At 44.5% G+C, this 19,201-nt stretch overlaps 1 protein-coding gene across 4 annotated transcripts in view; it reads left to right on the top strand.

Moving 5' to 3' along the window:
* Positions 1 to 19,201, top strand: part of SNED1 (sushi, nidogen and EGF like domains 1) — an 85,145-nt gene that overhangs the window by 34,630 nt on the left and 31,314 nt on the right. For all 4 annotated transcript variants that reach the window (XM_078071593.1, XM_078071594.1, XM_078071595.1 and 1 more), the window contains exons 9-16: positions 7,135 to 7,260; positions 7,556 to 7,660; positions 7,924 to 8,037; positions 8,620 to 8,736; positions 9,994 to 10,110; positions 10,298 to 10,414; positions 10,599 to 10,712; positions 10,992 to 11,165. In XM_078071593.1, the coding sequence (XP_077927719.1) occupies positions 7,135 to 7,260; positions 7,556 to 7,660; positions 7,924 to 8,037; positions 8,620 to 8,736; positions 9,994 to 10,110; positions 10,298 to 10,414; positions 10,599 to 10,712; positions 10,992 to 11,165 (984 nt within the window). The remainder of the gene's footprint in view (positions 1 to 7,134; positions 7,261 to 7,555; positions 7,661 to 7,923; positions 8,038 to 8,619; positions 8,737 to 9,993; positions 10,111 to 10,297; positions 10,415 to 10,598; positions 10,713 to 10,991; positions 11,166 to 19,201) is intronic.

Here is a 19,201-nt window from a genome sequence, read left to right on the forward strand (position 1 = left end):
TCCCCTCCTGTCCCCTCCAGTCCCCTCCTGTCCTCTCCAGTCCCCTCCTGTCCTCTCCTGTCCCCTCCTGTCCCCTCCAGTCCCGGTCACCGTCTATGAAATGCAGGGCAAAATGGCCACCCTCTCACGGCCCCTCTTCCTGCTCAGAGATTCTTGGCTTTTTAACATCCTTCTTTCCTACTCCAGACCCCTCACCATGCAAGGGAACAAGCCACGGGGGTTGGCAAGAAAACTGACCTTTATCACATGTGATGAAATCTGCTAGTTTCTACTTCATGTTGTTTTAAATGCTGGTTATGACTTGGTAGATCAGTTAAAAAACCAACTCGATTTTACAACCCACAGAATAAATTCAGGTTGTTAGCATCTGACATGGCGCTGACCACCAAAGGCCTCGCCCGGCCCCTGTGCCAGCAATAGTGAAGTCCACAGCATGGGCAGCTGCTCCCCTGGGAGATGCGCAAGACAAGCTTGTCAGATTTAGTTTGAGTCTAAAAATTTAAGAAGGAAATTAAATTTTACCCATAAGTAGGATATAGATGGATGCTATGCCCTCCATCAGTCTTTGTTCAGAGGGCCACACATAGGACAGGCCGTGTCCTGAGGAGAGAGTGAGGCTCTGCCGTGCAGAGGGGAGGAAGGGAGGGGCAACCTTACCTGTTTGGTTGCTTAAAATCACTGTAATGGGTCACAGTTCACCTTGCCCAGATTGTTATCTAAATATCTGTGTATTTAACTAAATTCATGTTAGGAAACAGATCAGTGATTTCAAAGATTTTGCAGAGAAACCACCTTTTTGTACAGGAAGAATAATGCAAATGAAAGCAACCAATAAGAAACAACAGAACTGACACTTCCACCCCTAGTAAAACCTTATTAGTCACATTACAAGGTACCAATCTGGACATTCTAACCAGATTCAACAGGAAGTTGGCCAAAAATTAAAGATAATTTTTAAAAAATAGTACCCATTCTGATGCTTCTGGCCAAGAAAGATTGACTGTTCTGGGACTTTCCCTCACCATCAAAACTAGAAAACTAGACAAAATACATGAAACAACTGTTTTCAGCCATTGGACAACAGGCATCACAGGGTTGTTACCCCTGGGAGGAGGGGCTGAAGTGAAGAGCACGCTACAGCTGCCCCCAAGTCTGCCTACAGGAAGTTTCCGGGCCACTGTGCAGCAAGGGGATCCAGACTCTAGCAGTTCCTCTGAGTCTCTGGGTCACAGAGACAGAGATTCTAGTTTGGTAGCTGCAATTTGTGGGGAGAACTCCTTTCTGGAATTCTACTAAGAGGGGCTGGGGAGAGTGCAAGAAGAATCTCCGAAGACATGCAGAGGGACCCCTTGCCTCTTCGCTCAGCACAGTCGGGGTGAAATCCATGAGGCTGGGCAAAGAACCACTGGGAGCACTGAATCATACAATCCCCAGAACTCGAACAAGACTGGGAATAAGTCACTTCTCTATAGCCAGAGTGCATGCAGAGCTCCTCACACCCAGGGCCAAGACTGCATAGAGTCCTCACTGGGGTATCAGCTTGATGGTATGGATAAATAAACAGTAGAACAAAGGCTAATCTGACCTGTCCTAGCAAATGTTAAAGGAAAGTTTGAGAGGATCAAAACAATCCCAAGTAATTTAACCATATGCCAGAATCAAATCCTATGCTCTTTGAAGGAATATAACAGAATCCAGGAAAAAAAACAAAAATTATCAGGCATACTAAGAATCAGGAATATATGACCCACAGCCAGGAGAAAAATAGATCAATAGAAACAGATGACAGAGATGATTAAATTAGCAGATATGCATGTTTAATCATCTACTGTGAACATGCTCCATGTGCTCAAGACCGTTGAGGAAAAAAGAAGAAGATATAAGAGAAGAAACTTCCAGAAATAAAAAACATAAAATCTCAATTTAAAAAATACACTGGTGGGGCGCCTGGGTGGCTCAGTCTTTAAGCGTCTGCCTTCAGCTCAGGTCATGATCCCAGGGTCCTGGGATCAAGCCCTGTATCAGGCTCCCTGCTCAGCGGGAAGCCTGCTTCTCCCTCTCTCACTCCCCCTGCTTGTGTTCCCTCTCTTGCTGTGTCTCTCTTTGTCAAATAAATAAATAAAATCTTAAATAAATAAATAAATAAATAAAAAATACACTGGCTATATTAGCTACAGGTTAGACATTGCTGAAGGAAAGATCAGTGAACTGAAGTGAGAAACCACCCAACAAGCAGTACAGGAGGGAGAGCGACTGCAACCAAGACCATCTCCTCAGTGACCTGTGGGGCACACACCAGGCAGTCTGGTGTATGTTCATGTGGAGTCCCAGAAGGAGGGAGGGGAGTGGAGGGGCACAGAAAATGAATGAGGAAGTAATAGCCAAATATTTTCTAAATTCAATGAAAATTAAACCCCACACATCCAAGAAAAGCATGAAGAAAATCACACAAAGCACATCATAATCAAACTGCTGAAAACCAATAACAAAAAGACCATCTGAAAAGCAGCCAGAGGAAAAAGACAAGACACAGTACATACAGAGAAACAAGAATGATAACAGACCTCTCATCAGAAACAACGCAAGCCCAAAGACAGTGTGCTATCAACCTAGTAGTCTATACACAGGAGAATTATCTTTCAAAAATTAAGGTGAAATTAAGATATTTTTCAGACAGCAGAAACATAATTATTCATCACCAGCATATCTGATTTGCAAGAAACATTAAAGGAAATTCCTTAGACTGAAGAAAAATGGCACCAGATGAAAATCCAGATCTACACAAATGAATGAAGAGCTCTAGAAATGGTAAACGCCTGGGTAAACATATGGGCACACCTCATTTTATTGCCCTTCACTGATACTGTGTTCTGTACAAATTAAAGCTCTGCGGCAACCCTGCACCAAGCCAGCCCAACGGGGCCATTTTTCCAATAGCATTCGTTCACTTTGTGTCTCTGTGTCACATTTTGGTAATTCTGCGGTATTTCAAAATTTTAAATTATGGTGATATTTGTTATGGTGATCTATGTTCAGTGATTATGACTCACTAAATCTCAGATGATGGTTACCATTTTTTTAGCAAAGTATTTTTTAATTAAGGTGTGTACATTTTCTTAGACATGATGCTATTACACACTTAATAGACTGTAGTGTAGTGTTAACATAACTTATATAGGCACTGGGAAACCAGAAAATTCATTTGACTTGCTTTATTGCCATATCCGCTTTACTACAGTGGTCTGGAACTGAACCCACCATATCTCCAAGGTATGCCTGTAAAATACTTTTCTTCTTACTTTTTAATCTCTTTAAAGATAATTTTAACACAAAAAATAACAATATGTTATGGGGTTTATAACATTTAAAGAAATAAAACGTATGACCTCAATTGCTTAAAGCAGAATATGTGAGCTTTCTCTGTGAAGGGCCAGATATTAATATTTTTGGCTTTATGAGCCGTGTGATCACAGGTATTCAACTCTGCCAGTGCAATGCAAAAGCAGCCAGCCATAGACATACATACACGAATGGGCATGGCTGTTTTCCAATGAAACTTCATTTTTTAAAATGGGTGGCAAGCAAGATTTGCTCTGCAAGCCATAGTTTATCAGTGTCTAGCATAAAGGATAGGAAGGGAAAGATGGAAATAATATAGTAATGGCCTTATATTATATATGAAGTGGTGTGATACTGTTTGAAGGTAGACTACAGTAAGTTAAAGATATACATTATAAACCCAGAGGAACAAGAAAAAAAAATAATAATAAAGAGTTATAGCCAATAAACCAGTGGTGGAAATAAAATGGAATCCTAAAAACACTTCATCCAGAAGGCAGGAAAAGAAGAAAAAAGGAATAAAGAATAATTGGGACAAATGATAACCAAGAGCAAGATGATAGGTTTAATCATATTGATAGTTACATTAATTGGTTAAACACACCAATTAAAAGGCAGACATTGTAAAATTGAATTGAAAAGCAAGATACAACTATATACTATCTACAAGAAACCTACTATAAATATAAAGACACAGATAATTTGAAAATAATTTGAAAATTGGAGTTTCCGATTTTGGGTAAGATTGGAGTAAGCACACTCTACCTTGTGTCTCCCACTGAATGCAGCCATAAATTCTGGACAGAATGCATGGAGTAGCAATCTGAGGACTCTGAAAAATAAGTAGTAGCAGGTGGATTGGGGAAGAGGACCAAGCTTCAAAGCACCGCAGAACCAGTAGTGAGTTCACCATTTTTTTCCTCTGGTGTCCCCCCTGCCTGGACTCAAAGCAGGACTCCCAGACCAGAAGTGAGCATCAGATGGATGGAAAGAGCTCCAAGACAAGCCCCTAGTTGGGCATGAGAAGCAGGACCAACAATAGCAGCAAAGGGGGGATTCCCTCAGGGACCCAAACTGACTGGAGGAAACTTCCTCTCCAACTGGAGGTCCTACGGCTCCACAAGACTGGGCAACATCCATCGTTTTTCTTTTTCTCTGTCCACCCACCACTCGGCCCAGACATGAGTGCACTCACGGGAAGTAAGTCATAGCATGGGGCAATAAAAGCCCCAACTCTCTTGCCAGAGGACTAAAAAGGGCAGCCCCAGAGCACTTGAAACTATGGGGAGGTTGCAGAGAGGCGGATTTCGGGCTGCAACCCTACAATCATCTATGAACTCCTGAGTTCCCTACCTTGGGCATTGTAATGTGATCCAGAATATTAAAAACAATACCATTTATAATAGCTTCCTCCAAACTGAAAGACTTAGGTATAAATCTAATAAGACATGTACGGGACTTGTATGCTGATTTGAATAAATGGAAGGACATCCCATGTTCATGGATTGGAAGATTCAATGTAGTAAATATGTCAGTTCTCCCCAAACTGATTGATAGATTTAATATAATTCCAATCAAAGTGTCAACAGAGTTTTCTGTAGCTTTGGACAAGTTGGTTCTAAAATTTATATGGAAAGGCAAAGGAATTAAGATAGCCAAAACAATTTTGGAAAAGAATACATTTTGAGGCATCACACTACTTAGTGTTGACTTACAACAAAGCTACAGTGATCAAGATCCTGTGGTATTGGCAAAGGAACTGACACACACATCCGTGGAACAGAAGAGAGGATCCAGAAGTAAACCCACACAAATACAGCCAAGGTTTTTTTAAAGGTGTGGAAGCAAGTCAGTGGAGAAAGGATGATCTTTTCAACAAATGGTATTGGAACAATTAGACATTCTCATGTAGAAACTGAACTTCAACCTCACACCTTGTACAAGATTAGGTCAGAATGAATCATAGACCTGAATGGAAAACATTCTTAGAAGAGAACATAAGAGAAAAATCTGTGTGACCTGTGGTTACATGAACAGTGCTTAGATAAGACATGAAGAGTACACTCCAGCAAAGAAAAACAGAAGTGGGCCTCATCAGAATGACACAGGCTGCCCTGTGAAAGATACGGTCAAGAGAACGAGAAGACAGGCTGTGCGCTTCGAGAGGTGCTCAAAGCACTCCCGTCTGACAAAGGGCTGGCGTCTGGAACACATAAAGAACTCTCCACACTCACCTGTGAGAAACCAAGCAAAACATGGACAAAAGATCTGAACGAAAAAGGATATCTGGAGCAGGTGAACAAATGTAATCATGCGTCATTATCATTAGCCATGGGTGAGTTGCACATTAAAGCCACGATGAGATACCACCACAAACCTAACAAAATGGCTAAAATAAAAAGTGCTGACTGGTGAGGACACAGAACCGTGGGAACTCTCACGTAGTTTTGGTGGTGATGCCAAATGTTTAGCCCCTGTGAAAACAGCTTGGCAGCTTTTCATAAAGTTAAACATACACTTATAATATGACTCAGCAATCCCATTCCTAGCTATGAACCCTAAAGAAATGACAACTTACGTTCACACAAAATACACAAATGTTTATAGCATGTCTATTTACAATCTCCAAAAGCTGAGAACCCAAATGTCCCTCCCTGTTCGTGGGACGCGTGATTGCTGATCACACAACAGAGACAGATCCTGGAGGCCTCATGCTGAGTGAAAGAAGCCAGTCTCAAAAGATTACATACTGTTCATGAGTAATCTTAAAGCAACAAAGCTGTGGTGATGAACAGATCAGTGTTGCCAGGGCCTCAGGAGGGCAGGGAGTCTGCGACCCTGAAGATACAACAAGCAAGTATTTGGGGTAACGGAATGTTCTGTGTCCTGACTGTGGTGGGGGCAACACAAATCTATACACGTGTTAAAATTCACAGAAGTGTACCTCGAGCAAAAGTCAATTTTGCCATATATTATTTAAAAGATAAATTCTAAAGCACATGAAGAAATCAAACATCTAACAATGAAAAGGAATAGGTTGACAAACACTGATCAAGAGAAGTTGGAGTCGTTACATTCATAGCAAACAGATTAAACTCTAGAGAAAGGAATACTGCCTGGAACAGAGGGGTCTTTTATGACAAAGGCGTCAAGCATCAAAAAGGCACAGCAATTCTGATGTACTTGCCCCTGTGAACATGAGTCAAAATACACGAAGGGAAAACAAGGAGAAAGAGATCTGTAACCAGATTCCAACCCGCCGCTCTCAGTGATTCGCAGGAATCAGGAGGGACCTCGAAGATGCAAACAGCACCGTCAGCCCACCTGACCTAAGTGACATTTACAGACACTCACTTCCTTTCCAAGTGCTCATGGAGCACTCACCCTGACAGACCATCCTGTAGGACATAAAATAAAGCTCAATCAGTTAAAAAGGACTGTGTTCTCTGATTACAGTAGTTAAACTGGAAATCAACAAAAACTGTATCTGGAAAATCCCAACCATGTTACTAACATAGATGCTTGATTAGAAGCATTTGTTTGGAGCCCTCTGGTCTCAGCTGGGCCCACTGGTGCACACCGTGAGGTCTCCATACTCTTGCTTCACCTTCTGCTCCACAGAAGGGACTCAGATGGTGAGGGCCAGCTAGAAACCAGCTTCCAGAAAGTGGGCCTCAGGCTTAAATCCCACTTGCACTGAGAACTGAGTGCTGTGGGGTCTGGGCAAGGGGGCCCTTGGCCCCATTCCCCCCATGTTCTCCGTGCAGCTTCTGGTGACCTCTGTCTTTCTTGCAGGAAGCCAACCAGTGCCGGATGCCTGCCTCTCAGCCCCTTGCCAGAATGGGGGCACCTGTGTGGATGCAGATGAGGGCTACGTGTGCGAATGCCCCCAGGGCTTCACTGGGCCTGACTGCAGGGAGAGTGAGTCTGGGCCAGGGCTACCAGGGCTGCAGTCCAGGGCAGGGTCCTCCTGTGGGTAGTGCATACAGGAAGGCAACGGGTGTGTGTGCAAACACCCATGAGTGGGTGGGGGGACGAGAGAGAGAGAGAGAGAGTGTGTGTGTGTATGTGTGTGTGTGTGTGTGTGTGTGTGTGTGTATCTGCACAGCAGTGTTCATGGGAAGGTAGCCACAGGAGCAGGGCAGGGTCAGAAGCAGGAGAGGGCCCCGATCCTCCAGCACCCCCACATTGGAGGCTCCCCCTCAATCTATGGCAGGAACCCCTGACCACTGTGAGTGCCGTAATGGTGGCAGATGCCTGGGGACCAACACCACCCTCTGCCAGTGCCCCCCAGGCTTCTTTGGGCTCCTCTGTGAATTTGGTAAGTGCCCGGGGCTGCATAGGGGCATGCTTCCTGCTCTGTCCCTGAAAATCCCCCAAACCAGAGTATAGCTGGTGGCTTGGGTCTGGGCCCAAACCATAGATCCAGACCCTTAACTAGTGGTCGCGTGATCCCCCACTCCTACCCCAGGAGGGGGCCCGCCACAAGAGTGCCTGAACCAGGCCATGCTGGCGGGGCCACCTGATCCTTCTCAAGGACGAGAAGTCCCCAGGAAGACGAATGGGCCTCTTCCTTCCCTGCAGAAGTCACAGCCACTCCCTGCAACATGAACACGCAGTGTCCCGACGGGGGCTACTGCATGGAGTACGGTGGGAGCTACCTCTGCGTCTGCCACACGGACCACAACGTCAGCCACTGTGAGTGGGGGGTAGGGCTATGGGCACAGGCCCCCCTAGAAGCCAGGGAGAGGGTGTTAGGAGAAAGTGGGGGCCACACAGGCAGAGGCCAGGGCTTCCCTACTGGCCCACAAGAGGCCCCATGGGTGGGTGTGCCTTTCCCGGTGTCGTCCTCTGTGTTGGGGCCCGGCTGTCTACCCCCTCCGCTGCAGGAAGCTCACAGCTGGAAAAGCACCCCTGGAGGCCTACAAGCTCTTCCTTAAGCCCCTAGCTTAGCTATTAGAACACTTCATGCCTGTCTAATTAAGTATGTGATTAAATACTACTGTGTATTTCTGAGTACAAATAATGGCTTGCATACTGTATAATCACACGTGAAGGTAGATGGTGGAGGTGTTGGTGCAAAAACATTTGTGCACCACAGCTCAATCCTAGCTCCCAGGAGAGGTAGGGTGAATTCTGGAAAAATCGAGAATAAAAGCATTTCCAGAGAAGGGCCGGAGAGCCTGGTGTGAAGAATCAAGGCCCTCCCCCCAAAGAGTGTCTTTTAAGGGGCCTTGGATCCAGCTGGGATGTCAGGGTGACCACCCTGTGCCCCTGCAGCACTGCCGTCACCCTGCGACTCAGACCCCTGCCTCAATGGAGGCTCCTGTGACGTCCACGAGGACTCCTACACTTGCGAGTGCCCCCGAGGGTTCCACGGCAGGCACTGTGAGAAAGGTGGGCAGCAGGGGAGGGCGGGGCGGGCGGGCAGGGTTAGGAGGGCAGGGCACCGCAGGGCAGGGCAGAGAGGGTCTCCTCGGTCCCCCAGCTTCCGTGTGTCGCGCCCGCACGGTCTCCCCCAGCCCAAGTGCTGCTCATTCAGTTAGTGGTTCTGCTCTGTGGCTCCTGGTCACTACTTGGTTTTCCTCAGAATTTCCCACTCAGCATTTTTCAAATGGATTTTAGAATCCTTGATTTTTTAAAAATTCACTGGGGCTTTATTAGATCTAATTGAACTTGGAGACTGTTAGCGTCTCACAACATTTTTACACACTAGCGGATGTATTCTTCCGAGAGAAGGCGGCGCCCACCCCGGCCGGTGCCTTCCGGGCGCTCGGACGCCGCGCCCCTCGTCGGAGCCCAGCGGCCCACGGGCCTGGCTCCCGGAGCTCAGCCCCCGGGCCACACACACCCCTGGGCCTCTTGCTGCCCTCGCTGGTCCCGAGAACGGTGGCCCTGAGGGCAGGTCCCTGCTAGTCTGACACACGGAACCCCCCAGCTTCAGCCACCCCTGCGGGAGGAGGAGGGTGTTTGCAAAGAGAAGCCCTCCGGCTTGGCTCTCTGCTCTCTGCATGCGTGGCCGAGGTCCATCTCCAACAAAGGCATCCCAAAGTGGGGACACAGGGTGGCAGCTTTTGGGGGGGAGGGTGGGCAGAACTTGGACACGCAGCCTGTGAGGCCTGCAGGGTATGGGGTGGTGGGGAGAGAAAGGCTTAGCACGGCGGGCAGGCCCCCTTCCTGCTGCACCTCGCTCCCAAGAATGTCGAGGAAGCTGTGGATCTGAACTCCTCTGTGGGCCTCTGAAGGCGCCACTCCTCAGGCCGGAGGGGCAGCCCTACCACTGGATTTGTGCCTTTAAATACGTAGGGGCCTCAAGCAGCCCGGGAGCCCCTCAGGGCCCTGGGAGGGTGTTGGGACCCAGAGAAAATGCCCCGGTGCGACTAGAAGCACAGAAACCAAAAATCAGACCGCGGTGGATCCCAGCGTCCTGTCAGGGGCAGCTGCGCTCCCTGCCACGCGGGCCAGTTCTCCACCAGAAAGGGCCCAGTGGTCCCCAGGGCCTGGGACAGATAAGAGAGGATGGGTGGGCAGAGGGCTCCCAAGGGCCTGCGCCTTCTGGGCCCACAGATGTGAGTAGGGTGTCACGGGTGCTGCAGGGCCGGGAGGCTGGCCCTGTTCACCCGCTTCTGTCTCTCCCTACCCTTGTCCACACAGCCCGGCCACGCCTGTGCAGCTCGGGGCCCTGCCGGAACGGGGGCACGTGCAGGGAGGCGGGCAGCGAGTACCACTGCAGCTGCCCCTACCGCTTCACCGGGAGGCACTGCGAGATCGGTGCGGCCCCCTGCCAGCTGGAGTCAGCCTGGATCGGGGGAGCCAAGCCCCCACCCAGCCACCATGCGTCTGCTTGTCAGGAGAACCCCCTGAAGGCGCACCAGCTCTGGGATGTTGGCGATCAGGGGAGGGGCGCTGGGTGGTGGGTGCATGACACCTGACTCCCATAGGGGCCTTCTGTTTCCAGGGAAGCCGGACTCCTGTGCCTCGGGCCCCTGCCACAACGGCGGCACCTGCTTCCACTACATTGGCAAATACAAGTGTGACTGTCCCCCAGGCTTCTCTGGGCGGCACTGCGAGATAGGTAAGGTGGGCAGAGGCCAGTGGACTAGCCCAGCTGGGAGCAGCACAGCCAGGGCACCTGGGGGCCCCATCTGCTCCCAGTGGGCAGAGGTGCCCTGCTTTGGAGGAGTGGGAGGCAGAGCTCCCATGAAGCCTAGAGGTCTTTGGGGAGGACACAGCGATGATGACCCCCTCTGTCCTTGCAGCCCCCTCCCCCTGCTTCCGGAGCCCCTGCATGAATGGGGGTACCTGTGAGGACCTGGGCCCAGATTTCTCCTGCCGCTGCCGAGCAGGGTACATGGGACGCCGGTGCCAGGCGGGTGAGAGGGCTGCGGGTTGGGGTGGAAGGCATGGGATTTCTTCCTAATCCCAGAAGAGCAGAGCAGGGCCAGACAGGGAGCTGAGAGGAGGGAGGGGAAAGAAGGAGAGAACCGATGGGCAGCTACTCCTGGAAGTCAAGACACTTTCACCCTGGCAGGGCTGTGCAGGGCGCAGGGGTCCCAGGCCCTACGGCCTGCTGGGGCAGAGGGCAAAGCTGAGGGAGGGGCCTCAGGCAGGTGCCCCCGCCAGTGCAGGACAGGGCTTCTGTGTCCTTGCAGAGGTGGACTGTGGCCCCCCAGCGGAGGTGAAACATGCCACGCTGCGCTTCAACGGCACTCGGCTGGGCTCCGTGGCCCTGTACAAGTGTGACCAAGGCTACAGCCCGAGCTCCCCCAGCCACGTCCGCGTCTGCCAGCCGCAGGGTGTCTGGAGCGAACCTCCACAGTGCCACGGTGATCTGCAGGCCCTCCGGGGCAGGGAGGGCGGGCAGGCGGGCAGAGCCAGTGGGGTCCACACCCTCCTCCCCAGGGCCCCTCAGGGGAGCACAGGGACCACAATTCTGACCCTGGCCCTCCCCCACCTTCCCGCAAAGTGAGGCCATGACCCTGTGGGGAAGGTGGTGAGGACTAGTGGCAGCTCCACTCTGGACTGTTCACTAAGGGCTTCCCCGTCCTCAGAGCAGGGCGTCCAACCCATACGCCCACCCTGCAAATGAAGCAGCTGAGGCCGAGAGGTAGCCCAAGGGCAGAGTACTCAAGAGGCAGATTAGGATTCAGGGCCCGTCTCCTGCTCCTGGCCCTGGCCCCACCCAGACCCATGGAAGCAGACCCTGCATTTGAACAAGGCCCCCCAGGACCCCCAGAGCCATCTGAGGAGTGCTGCTTCAGAGAGCATCGCCTCAGGCTCCCACAGTGTGCCAGGGTGCATGGCCTGGAGGCAGGGCCCCCCGACTGATGCCCCTGCAGACACAGGGCCACTAACACAACTGCAGGTGTATTGCATTAAGCCTAAGCATCCCTAACTCTGCTCATCAGAAAACCTGCGTGATGTTAACATATCTTTCACAAAACAAGGATTTTTTTTAAAGATTTTATTTATTTATTTGAGAGAGAGAGAGCATAAGAGGGGGTAGAGTCAGAGGGAGAAGCAGGCTCCCCATGGAGCAGGGAGCCCGATGTGGGACTCGATCCCAGGACTCCGGGATCATGACCTGAGCCGAAGGCAGACGCTTAACCGACTCAGCCACCCAGGTGCCCAAAACAAGGATTTTTAAACAAAGCAGCTCAGGGACCACGACAGCACCCAGAGACGGGTGGGGCACACAGTGCTGCTCTGTCCCAATGCTCTGCAAAGCCCAAGCTGGGAGGCCCCACGCAGGTGAAGAATTCTGGAAGACAGATGGGGGCTGCCTAGCGCCAAGTGTCTTTCCTGTCCTCCTATCTATCCAAGCCCAGCCCTCTCCAAAGATAGTAACAATAAAGTCCAAACAACATATACCATCGGGAGCGGAAGTATAGAAGGTGGACGAGCATATATATAAGCATGACAGGTATATGGAAGGAAACATGGCACTGGTCATAAGAAACAGGGTCAATAAATCATTTTTAACCAAAGAGAGTGGAAAAGAGGACTGAAAAACTATAATAGCTGAAATAACAGACACAATTTACAAATGGATACAGATGAAGGCTAAGTTAATGAGCTAAAAGACCAGTCTGAGGACTCGTCCCACAGAGAAGCAGGGAGGTCTGTGTGAAGATGTAGGCACTGCGGAGGGTAGAAGTGCCAACACTGAGGTAACAGGAGTCCAAGACGAGAGAAAAATAAAAACACAATGAAATGTTGGAGCCACTATGGAGCTCAGTTCCCAGAATGACAGATGAACCACCACAGGCTGAAAGGGCCCAGAACATCAAACAGGAGAAAAGAGGAATATTAGCATATTATAGCAAAATTTAAGAATATCAGAGACAAACAGGAAAAAATTCTTAAAGTATCTAGAGAAAAAAGGAACAAGAATCTTCAAAGGAACAATAATCCCACTGGCACCAGACTTCTCAACAGTGACATCAGATACAAGATAATTAAATGGTAGATTTTAAATACTCAGGAGATCCATTCAGTGAGCATGGAGACAGTCACAAAACGCCATCACTCTCACTGTAACATCAAGGAATCAGAGACCCTGTAAAATCATATCATTTAACCTATCAGATTGCTGAATATGGCTAGAAGTACAGATGAGCCCTTCCTGGGTGAGAAAGACTGATGACGGCTGTCATCCCAGGAGCAAATCCACTGTGGACAGAGCAATTTGAGGAGCTGGGGAAATCCAACTAAGCTTTCAATGATTATGTGAGCAAGCATGATGGGTTGGAATCAGGAGTCGCAAATGCAGAGCAAGTGCTCAGCACCCACCAATTCTCCCCCACAGGATTTTTACTAAGTGCATGGGAAGCCAGTGGCTGGGCTGGAAAGCAGAGAGATTCATAGCCTCAAAAGGCTGAGATTCCCCAGTCCACCTGGAGGGAGAGGTCTGTTCCAACCCTCAAGAATCTAAAACCAATCATGAATTGGCACTAATGAGCCCTGCACACCAGGCCCAGCCCAGCTCACCTCCGGATGATATCAGAGATCAGCTGTTCAGGCTAGGTGTCTGACACAGACTAGAGCCTGGCCATCCTAGGGGTATGTATTTTCTACTTTGGTCTCTCTGTTCTTGTATACAGTATGTCTAAGAAGCAAGAAATTATGACATATAATCTCAAGAAGAAATAGTCAATAGAAACAGACATGCAGATGACCCGCATGTTTAAATTAGCAGACAAGAACTTTAAAATAGCCATTATAAATATGTTAAAGAGAAGCAAAATGAATGAGAGAATAGAAAATTTGAGCAGAGGAAAGAAAACTTTTAAAAGTAACACAATAAAAAATACAACATGTGAAATGAAGAGTAAATTGGATAGGCTTACCAATAGAATGGATACCACAGAAGAAAAAGTCACAGAACTCAAGGACAAGTCAACAAAATTATTCGAACCAAAGATCAGAAAGAAGAAATGAATTATGATTTGTAAATGAATTTTTTTTAAATGGAACACAGGAAATCTGTGGGAAATATCAAACAAACAAGCACATAACTGGAGTCCCAGAAAGAGAGAGCAGAATAGGCAAAAGAAATATTTGAAGAGATAATGACTGAGTATTTTCTAAAAATGAAGAACTACATCAACCCACAAATCCAAGAAGCGCAGCAAATACCAAGCAAGATAAATACTGAAGTAAATAAACTTAAGACCTAAAAATTTTTATTCAAACTATTATTCAAATGTGAGACCATAATAAAAAATGCCCTTTGCAAACACAGCTTCAGAGACTTACCAAAAAAGGGTCTTTTTTTTTGGAGATAGTATTCCAGTAGTAAGATAAACCTGGAATATTCTGTAAGCAGTAAGAGAAGGGAGGATTATCAAATATTGTAGGAAAGTCTGTCACTCTCTAAAAGGAGAGAGGAAAAAAGCAGAAAAAAGTGGCAGAGTTAAGATTATGATAGAAAAAATGCAGACAAATATGAATGAGCTAAATTCTCCAGGTAAAAGACAGATTTCCAGATTAATTACAAAACAAAACAAGCTAGGGACCCCTGAGTGGCTCAGTTGGTTAAGCATCCGACTCTTGGTTTTGGTTCAGTTTGTGATCTCAGGGTCGTAAGGTTGAGCCCCACATCAGGCTCAGTGCTCAGCATAGAGTCTGCTTAAGATTCTCTCTTTACCTCTCCCTCTGCCCCCTCCCCTCTCTCTATAAAATAAATAAATAAATCTTTAAAAAACAAAAAAACAAGCTATACTCTCTTATAAGAGATACTCCTAAATCATAAACTTAAAAAGACAAAGTAAAAATATGGAAAAAATATCAGGTGAATACAGATCAAAATAAAGCAGGTTTAGCTACACTATTATCAGCCAAAATAGACGCTAAGATGGAAAGCATCATTAAGGATGAGAGGGTCTCTTTCAATGATAATTGGTTCCAGTTCACCAAGAAGATCATTATAAACATTCAAGCATCTAATATAATAGGGTCAATACATATAAAACAAAAATTAAGAGACTGCAGGAAGAAACTGACAGATTTACCATAATACTATGAAATTTTGAACCACCTCTCTCAATTCAGGTTAAGAAGCCCCCCAAAAAAAATCACAAAAAGAAGATTCAAATAATACAACTAACAATTTGAACTAATTCATTCTCTGAACACACAGAAAAAATTAAGTTATTAAGGACAAGAAGATAAATTTTAAATTTCCATGTTTATATATTTTTAAAGATACTCTGAAATGGCTTATGGATCAAAGAAGAAATATGGACAGTGACAAAATTTTAAATGAATATTAATGATCATTTTCTATACAAAAACTTGTCTGATGCAGCAAAAGCAATGCTTCATGGGAACTTTAAGTACATAGTTAGAAAAGTTCAAAAATTAATGAACTAAATGTCGGAGTTCAGAAGTTAGGAAAAGAACAACAAACGATACAAAGAAAGTAGAAAGAAAAAGGCAATACAAGTAAGAGCCATAATTAATGAAACATAAGTCAAAAGTACAGAGAAGAGAACACCAAAATTAGTTCTTTGAAAACCCTATGAAAATGAACAAACTTCTATCAACTGATCAAGAAAAACAAAGAGCACAAATAAAAATCCTTATAAATGAAAAAGGTGACATAGACACAGATAGAGCAGAGATTAAAAAGATAATGAGAATACCGTCAACTAGCCTATACAAGTAAATCTGAAACCTTAGGAGAAATGGACATAATATTCATAGAAAAATATAACTTACAAAAATGACTCAAGGAAATTTAGAAAGCCTATATAATCCTATAAATGTCTAAAGGAATTGAAGGAGTACTTAAAGCATTTTCCCACAAAGAACTCCAGGATGTTATAGGTAAATTCTACCAAACTGCCAAGAAACAGATCATTGCAGCATTATACAGTTTCTTCCAGAGAGTAAAAAATAAAGAATATGCGCCAACCTATTATGTGAGGCCAGTATAACCTTGATACCAACACCAGATATGGACAGTTGGAGAAAGTAAAATGATGGATCTGTTAAACAAAAACATATCTGTTAAACATAGATGCAGAAATTCAATAGTCTATAAAGACTATATATACCATTATCAAGCTGGATTGTTCCAAGAATAGTTTGATATTAGGAAAACCTGCTATATTAACCAACTGAAGGAGAAAAAGCATATAAGTATCTCAATAAATGCATAATAAGCATTTGACAAAATTTATACCCATTCGTGAAATAAATTCTTACCAAATAAGGAATAAAAAAGTATTTCCTTACCAGATAAAAATCACATCACACATGCACATACATGCACATACACACCTCTAATACCATGCAGTATAAAATATATAGGATTTGTTGGAGGAAAAACTTAAGAGAGATGTAGCAGAGCCCACATAACCCCCGAAGTGTGCATCATCCCACAGAAAGGTGTGCTTAGGCCAGGCATAGCCAGACTAGTTACACTATGTGTGGCCAAGCAATAACACTTCACACATTTATAGAGAAAGAAGTACAGGTTACATCAAGAGAGCTGTGGAACAATGAGTCTCCTGATCCTTGTTATACAGAGGTAGGATCTGATATTCAAAATCTGTGCTTCTGTTGATCTGACTCAGTCATGCTGAGCTACCAACAGGGGGAAGGAAATTAGCTTCTGGGGCAGTTTTACTGTGCCTCTACTCAAACCTCAAATAAACATTATCCTAAATAGACATTCCTCTTAAAATTGGGGACAACGAGGGGAGCCTGGGTGGCTCAGTCGGTTAAGTGTCCAACTCTTGATTTCAGATCAGGTCATGATCTCAGGGTTGTGAGATCAAGCCCTGTCTCAGGCTCCACGCTGGGGCATAGAGCCTGCTCAAGATTCTCTCTCTCTCACTCTCCCTCTATACCCTCCCCACTTCTCTCTCTTCCTCTCAAAAAAAAAAAAAAAATGGAGACAAGGATGCCCACTGTCACTAAGCCTCATCAATATTATATTGGAAGTACTAGCCAATGCAATAAAGTAAGAAAAAGAAAATAAAATCATGAAAATATGAACATAGGGAGTAAGAATGTCAGTATTTGTTGTCTTTAATCTATAAGCAAACTTTTTTTTATATATAAGCAAACTTTAATCTATAAGCAGTATGGCTGTTTTCAATCTATAAGCAAACTACTGAAAATGATAGAAAATATAATATGTTTACTGGATATAGGTAATTATAACAAAATTGCATTTTAATATATCAACAACAATTAGAAAATGTAATTATAAAAGACATATTCAGAGAAAATCAATGAAACCAAAAGCTGGTTCCTTATTGAAAAACCTCTAGTTAGACTGATCAAGAAATAAGAAAGAAAAATTAGCAATATCAGAATGAAAGAGGAGACATCACTAAGGATCCTAACAAGCATTTAAAGGACAAGGAAGAGATACTGTGAACAAGTTGAGGTCAGTATATCTGACAACTTAAAGAAAAGGGATAAATACCTTGAAAGACACAAATTACCAAAAATGAGAGAAGAATAAACAGAAAATATGAATAGCCCCATACCTATTAAAGAATTTTAATATGTAATTAAAAACCTTTCTGCAAAGAAAATGGCAGGAATGGATTGCTTCACTGATGAATTCTATCAAACACCGAAGAAAAGAATACTAACCCTACACAAGCTTCTTCAGAGAATAAAGAAAGAAGAGCACTTGATTCATTTTGTGAAACCAGTATTGTCTTGATACCAAAACAAGACAGAGAGGTTATTTTTTAAAAAAAAATGAACTCAGGGATGCCTGGGTGGCTCAGTGGGTTAAGCATCCAATTCTTGATCTCCAGCTCAGGTCTTGATCTCAGGGTCCACAGTGTGGAGCCCACGTAAAAAAAAGAAAAGAAAAAAAAATGAAATTACAGACTAATATTCCTCACGAACATGGACATAAAAATCCTAACAAAATATTACTAAATCAAACACATTGTTATATAAAAAGGATAATATATCATGACCAAGTGGGATTTATCTCAAGAATACAGATTGGTTTAACACTTGAAAATCAGTAAGTATAATTCACCATATTAGGATATGAAGGAGAAAACCATATGATCATTTCAATAGATGCAGAAAAATCATCTGAAAATATTCAACTACTATTTAAAACTCTTAATAAACTAAAAGAAGATAGAAGGGAATGTCTTTAACCTGATGAAGGGTATCCATGAAACAGCAACAGCTAACAAAGTACTTCAGGGTGAGAGGCGTACTGCTGTAATCAGTAATAAGGCAGTGTGTCCATTTCACTGACTCCTTCCTGCATTGTCCTGGAGGTCCCAGACAGGGCCACAGACAAGGAAAGGAAATAAAAGTCACATCTACTGGAAGAAAGATGACATGGTCATGCACATAGGAAATCCTAAGAGATTCTACAAGAAAAAGCTATAGAATAAATAAGCAAATTCAAGTGAGTTACATGACAGGGACAATATACAAAACCTTAATATTTTCACAGTCTACCAGTGAACACTTGGAAAATAAGATAAAATGAACAATATTATATATAATAGCACCAAATATGATAAGTGTTTACAAATGTGAAATGAATTATAGACGTAAGTGTAAAAACTAAAACTATAAACTTCTAAAAAATCCTATGAGACAATCTTCACAACAGCTGGAATAAAATGGTTATGCATTTTATAAAATATTACATTGTCCTACTTTTCACCACACACAAGAATTCATTCCAGATTAATTAAGGACTTAAATGTTTTCCTAAAACTATAAAATTTTATGTGGAAAATATAGGTATCTTTTTGGCCTTGGGATAAGGAAAGATTTCTTAAGCCACAAAAAAAGCCCTAACTATAAAAGAAAAAAAAAAAGGACAAATTTGACTATATAAGAATTAGAAACTTAAAATCATCAGCCCTAAGGAAGAAAGTGGGATATAAGCTACAAACCAGGAAAAGATATATATATGACTGGTTTCAAGAATATATAAAGAACTCTATGAATTAATAAGAAAAGAATCATCAATCTAGTAGGAAAATCAGCAAAACACATGGAGTAGGCCTTTCATAGAAGAGGAGATAATAAAGCCGACAAAAATAAAGAGAAATATTATCAGCAAAATGCAAATCAAAAGCACAGTGAGGTGCAGTCAGCTGACAAAAGTGCAGAAGTCTAAGAAGCCACCTACTGGTGGTAATGTGGATCACCAGGATTTCTTACAAATTGCTGGAGGGAGTGTAAATTAATACAAACACTTTGAAAAGGGTTTGGTAACCTGCCTATCAATTTGACCAGGCATAGAAACTGTGTCCCAGAGATTCCACTTCTAGGTTTAAATCTAAGAAAATGGGCACATTTATACCAAGAGCTATGAAAGGAAATAGAAGCATTTTTTAAAATAACAAAA

Source organism: Halichoerus grypus, chromosome 4, assembly GCF_964656455.1.
Source record: "Halichoerus grypus chromosome 4, mHalGry1.hap1.1, whole genome shotgun sequence".
In the NCBI taxonomy this organism is placed as follows: Eukaryota; Metazoa; Chordata; class Mammalia; order Carnivora; family Phocidae; genus Halichoerus; species Halichoerus grypus.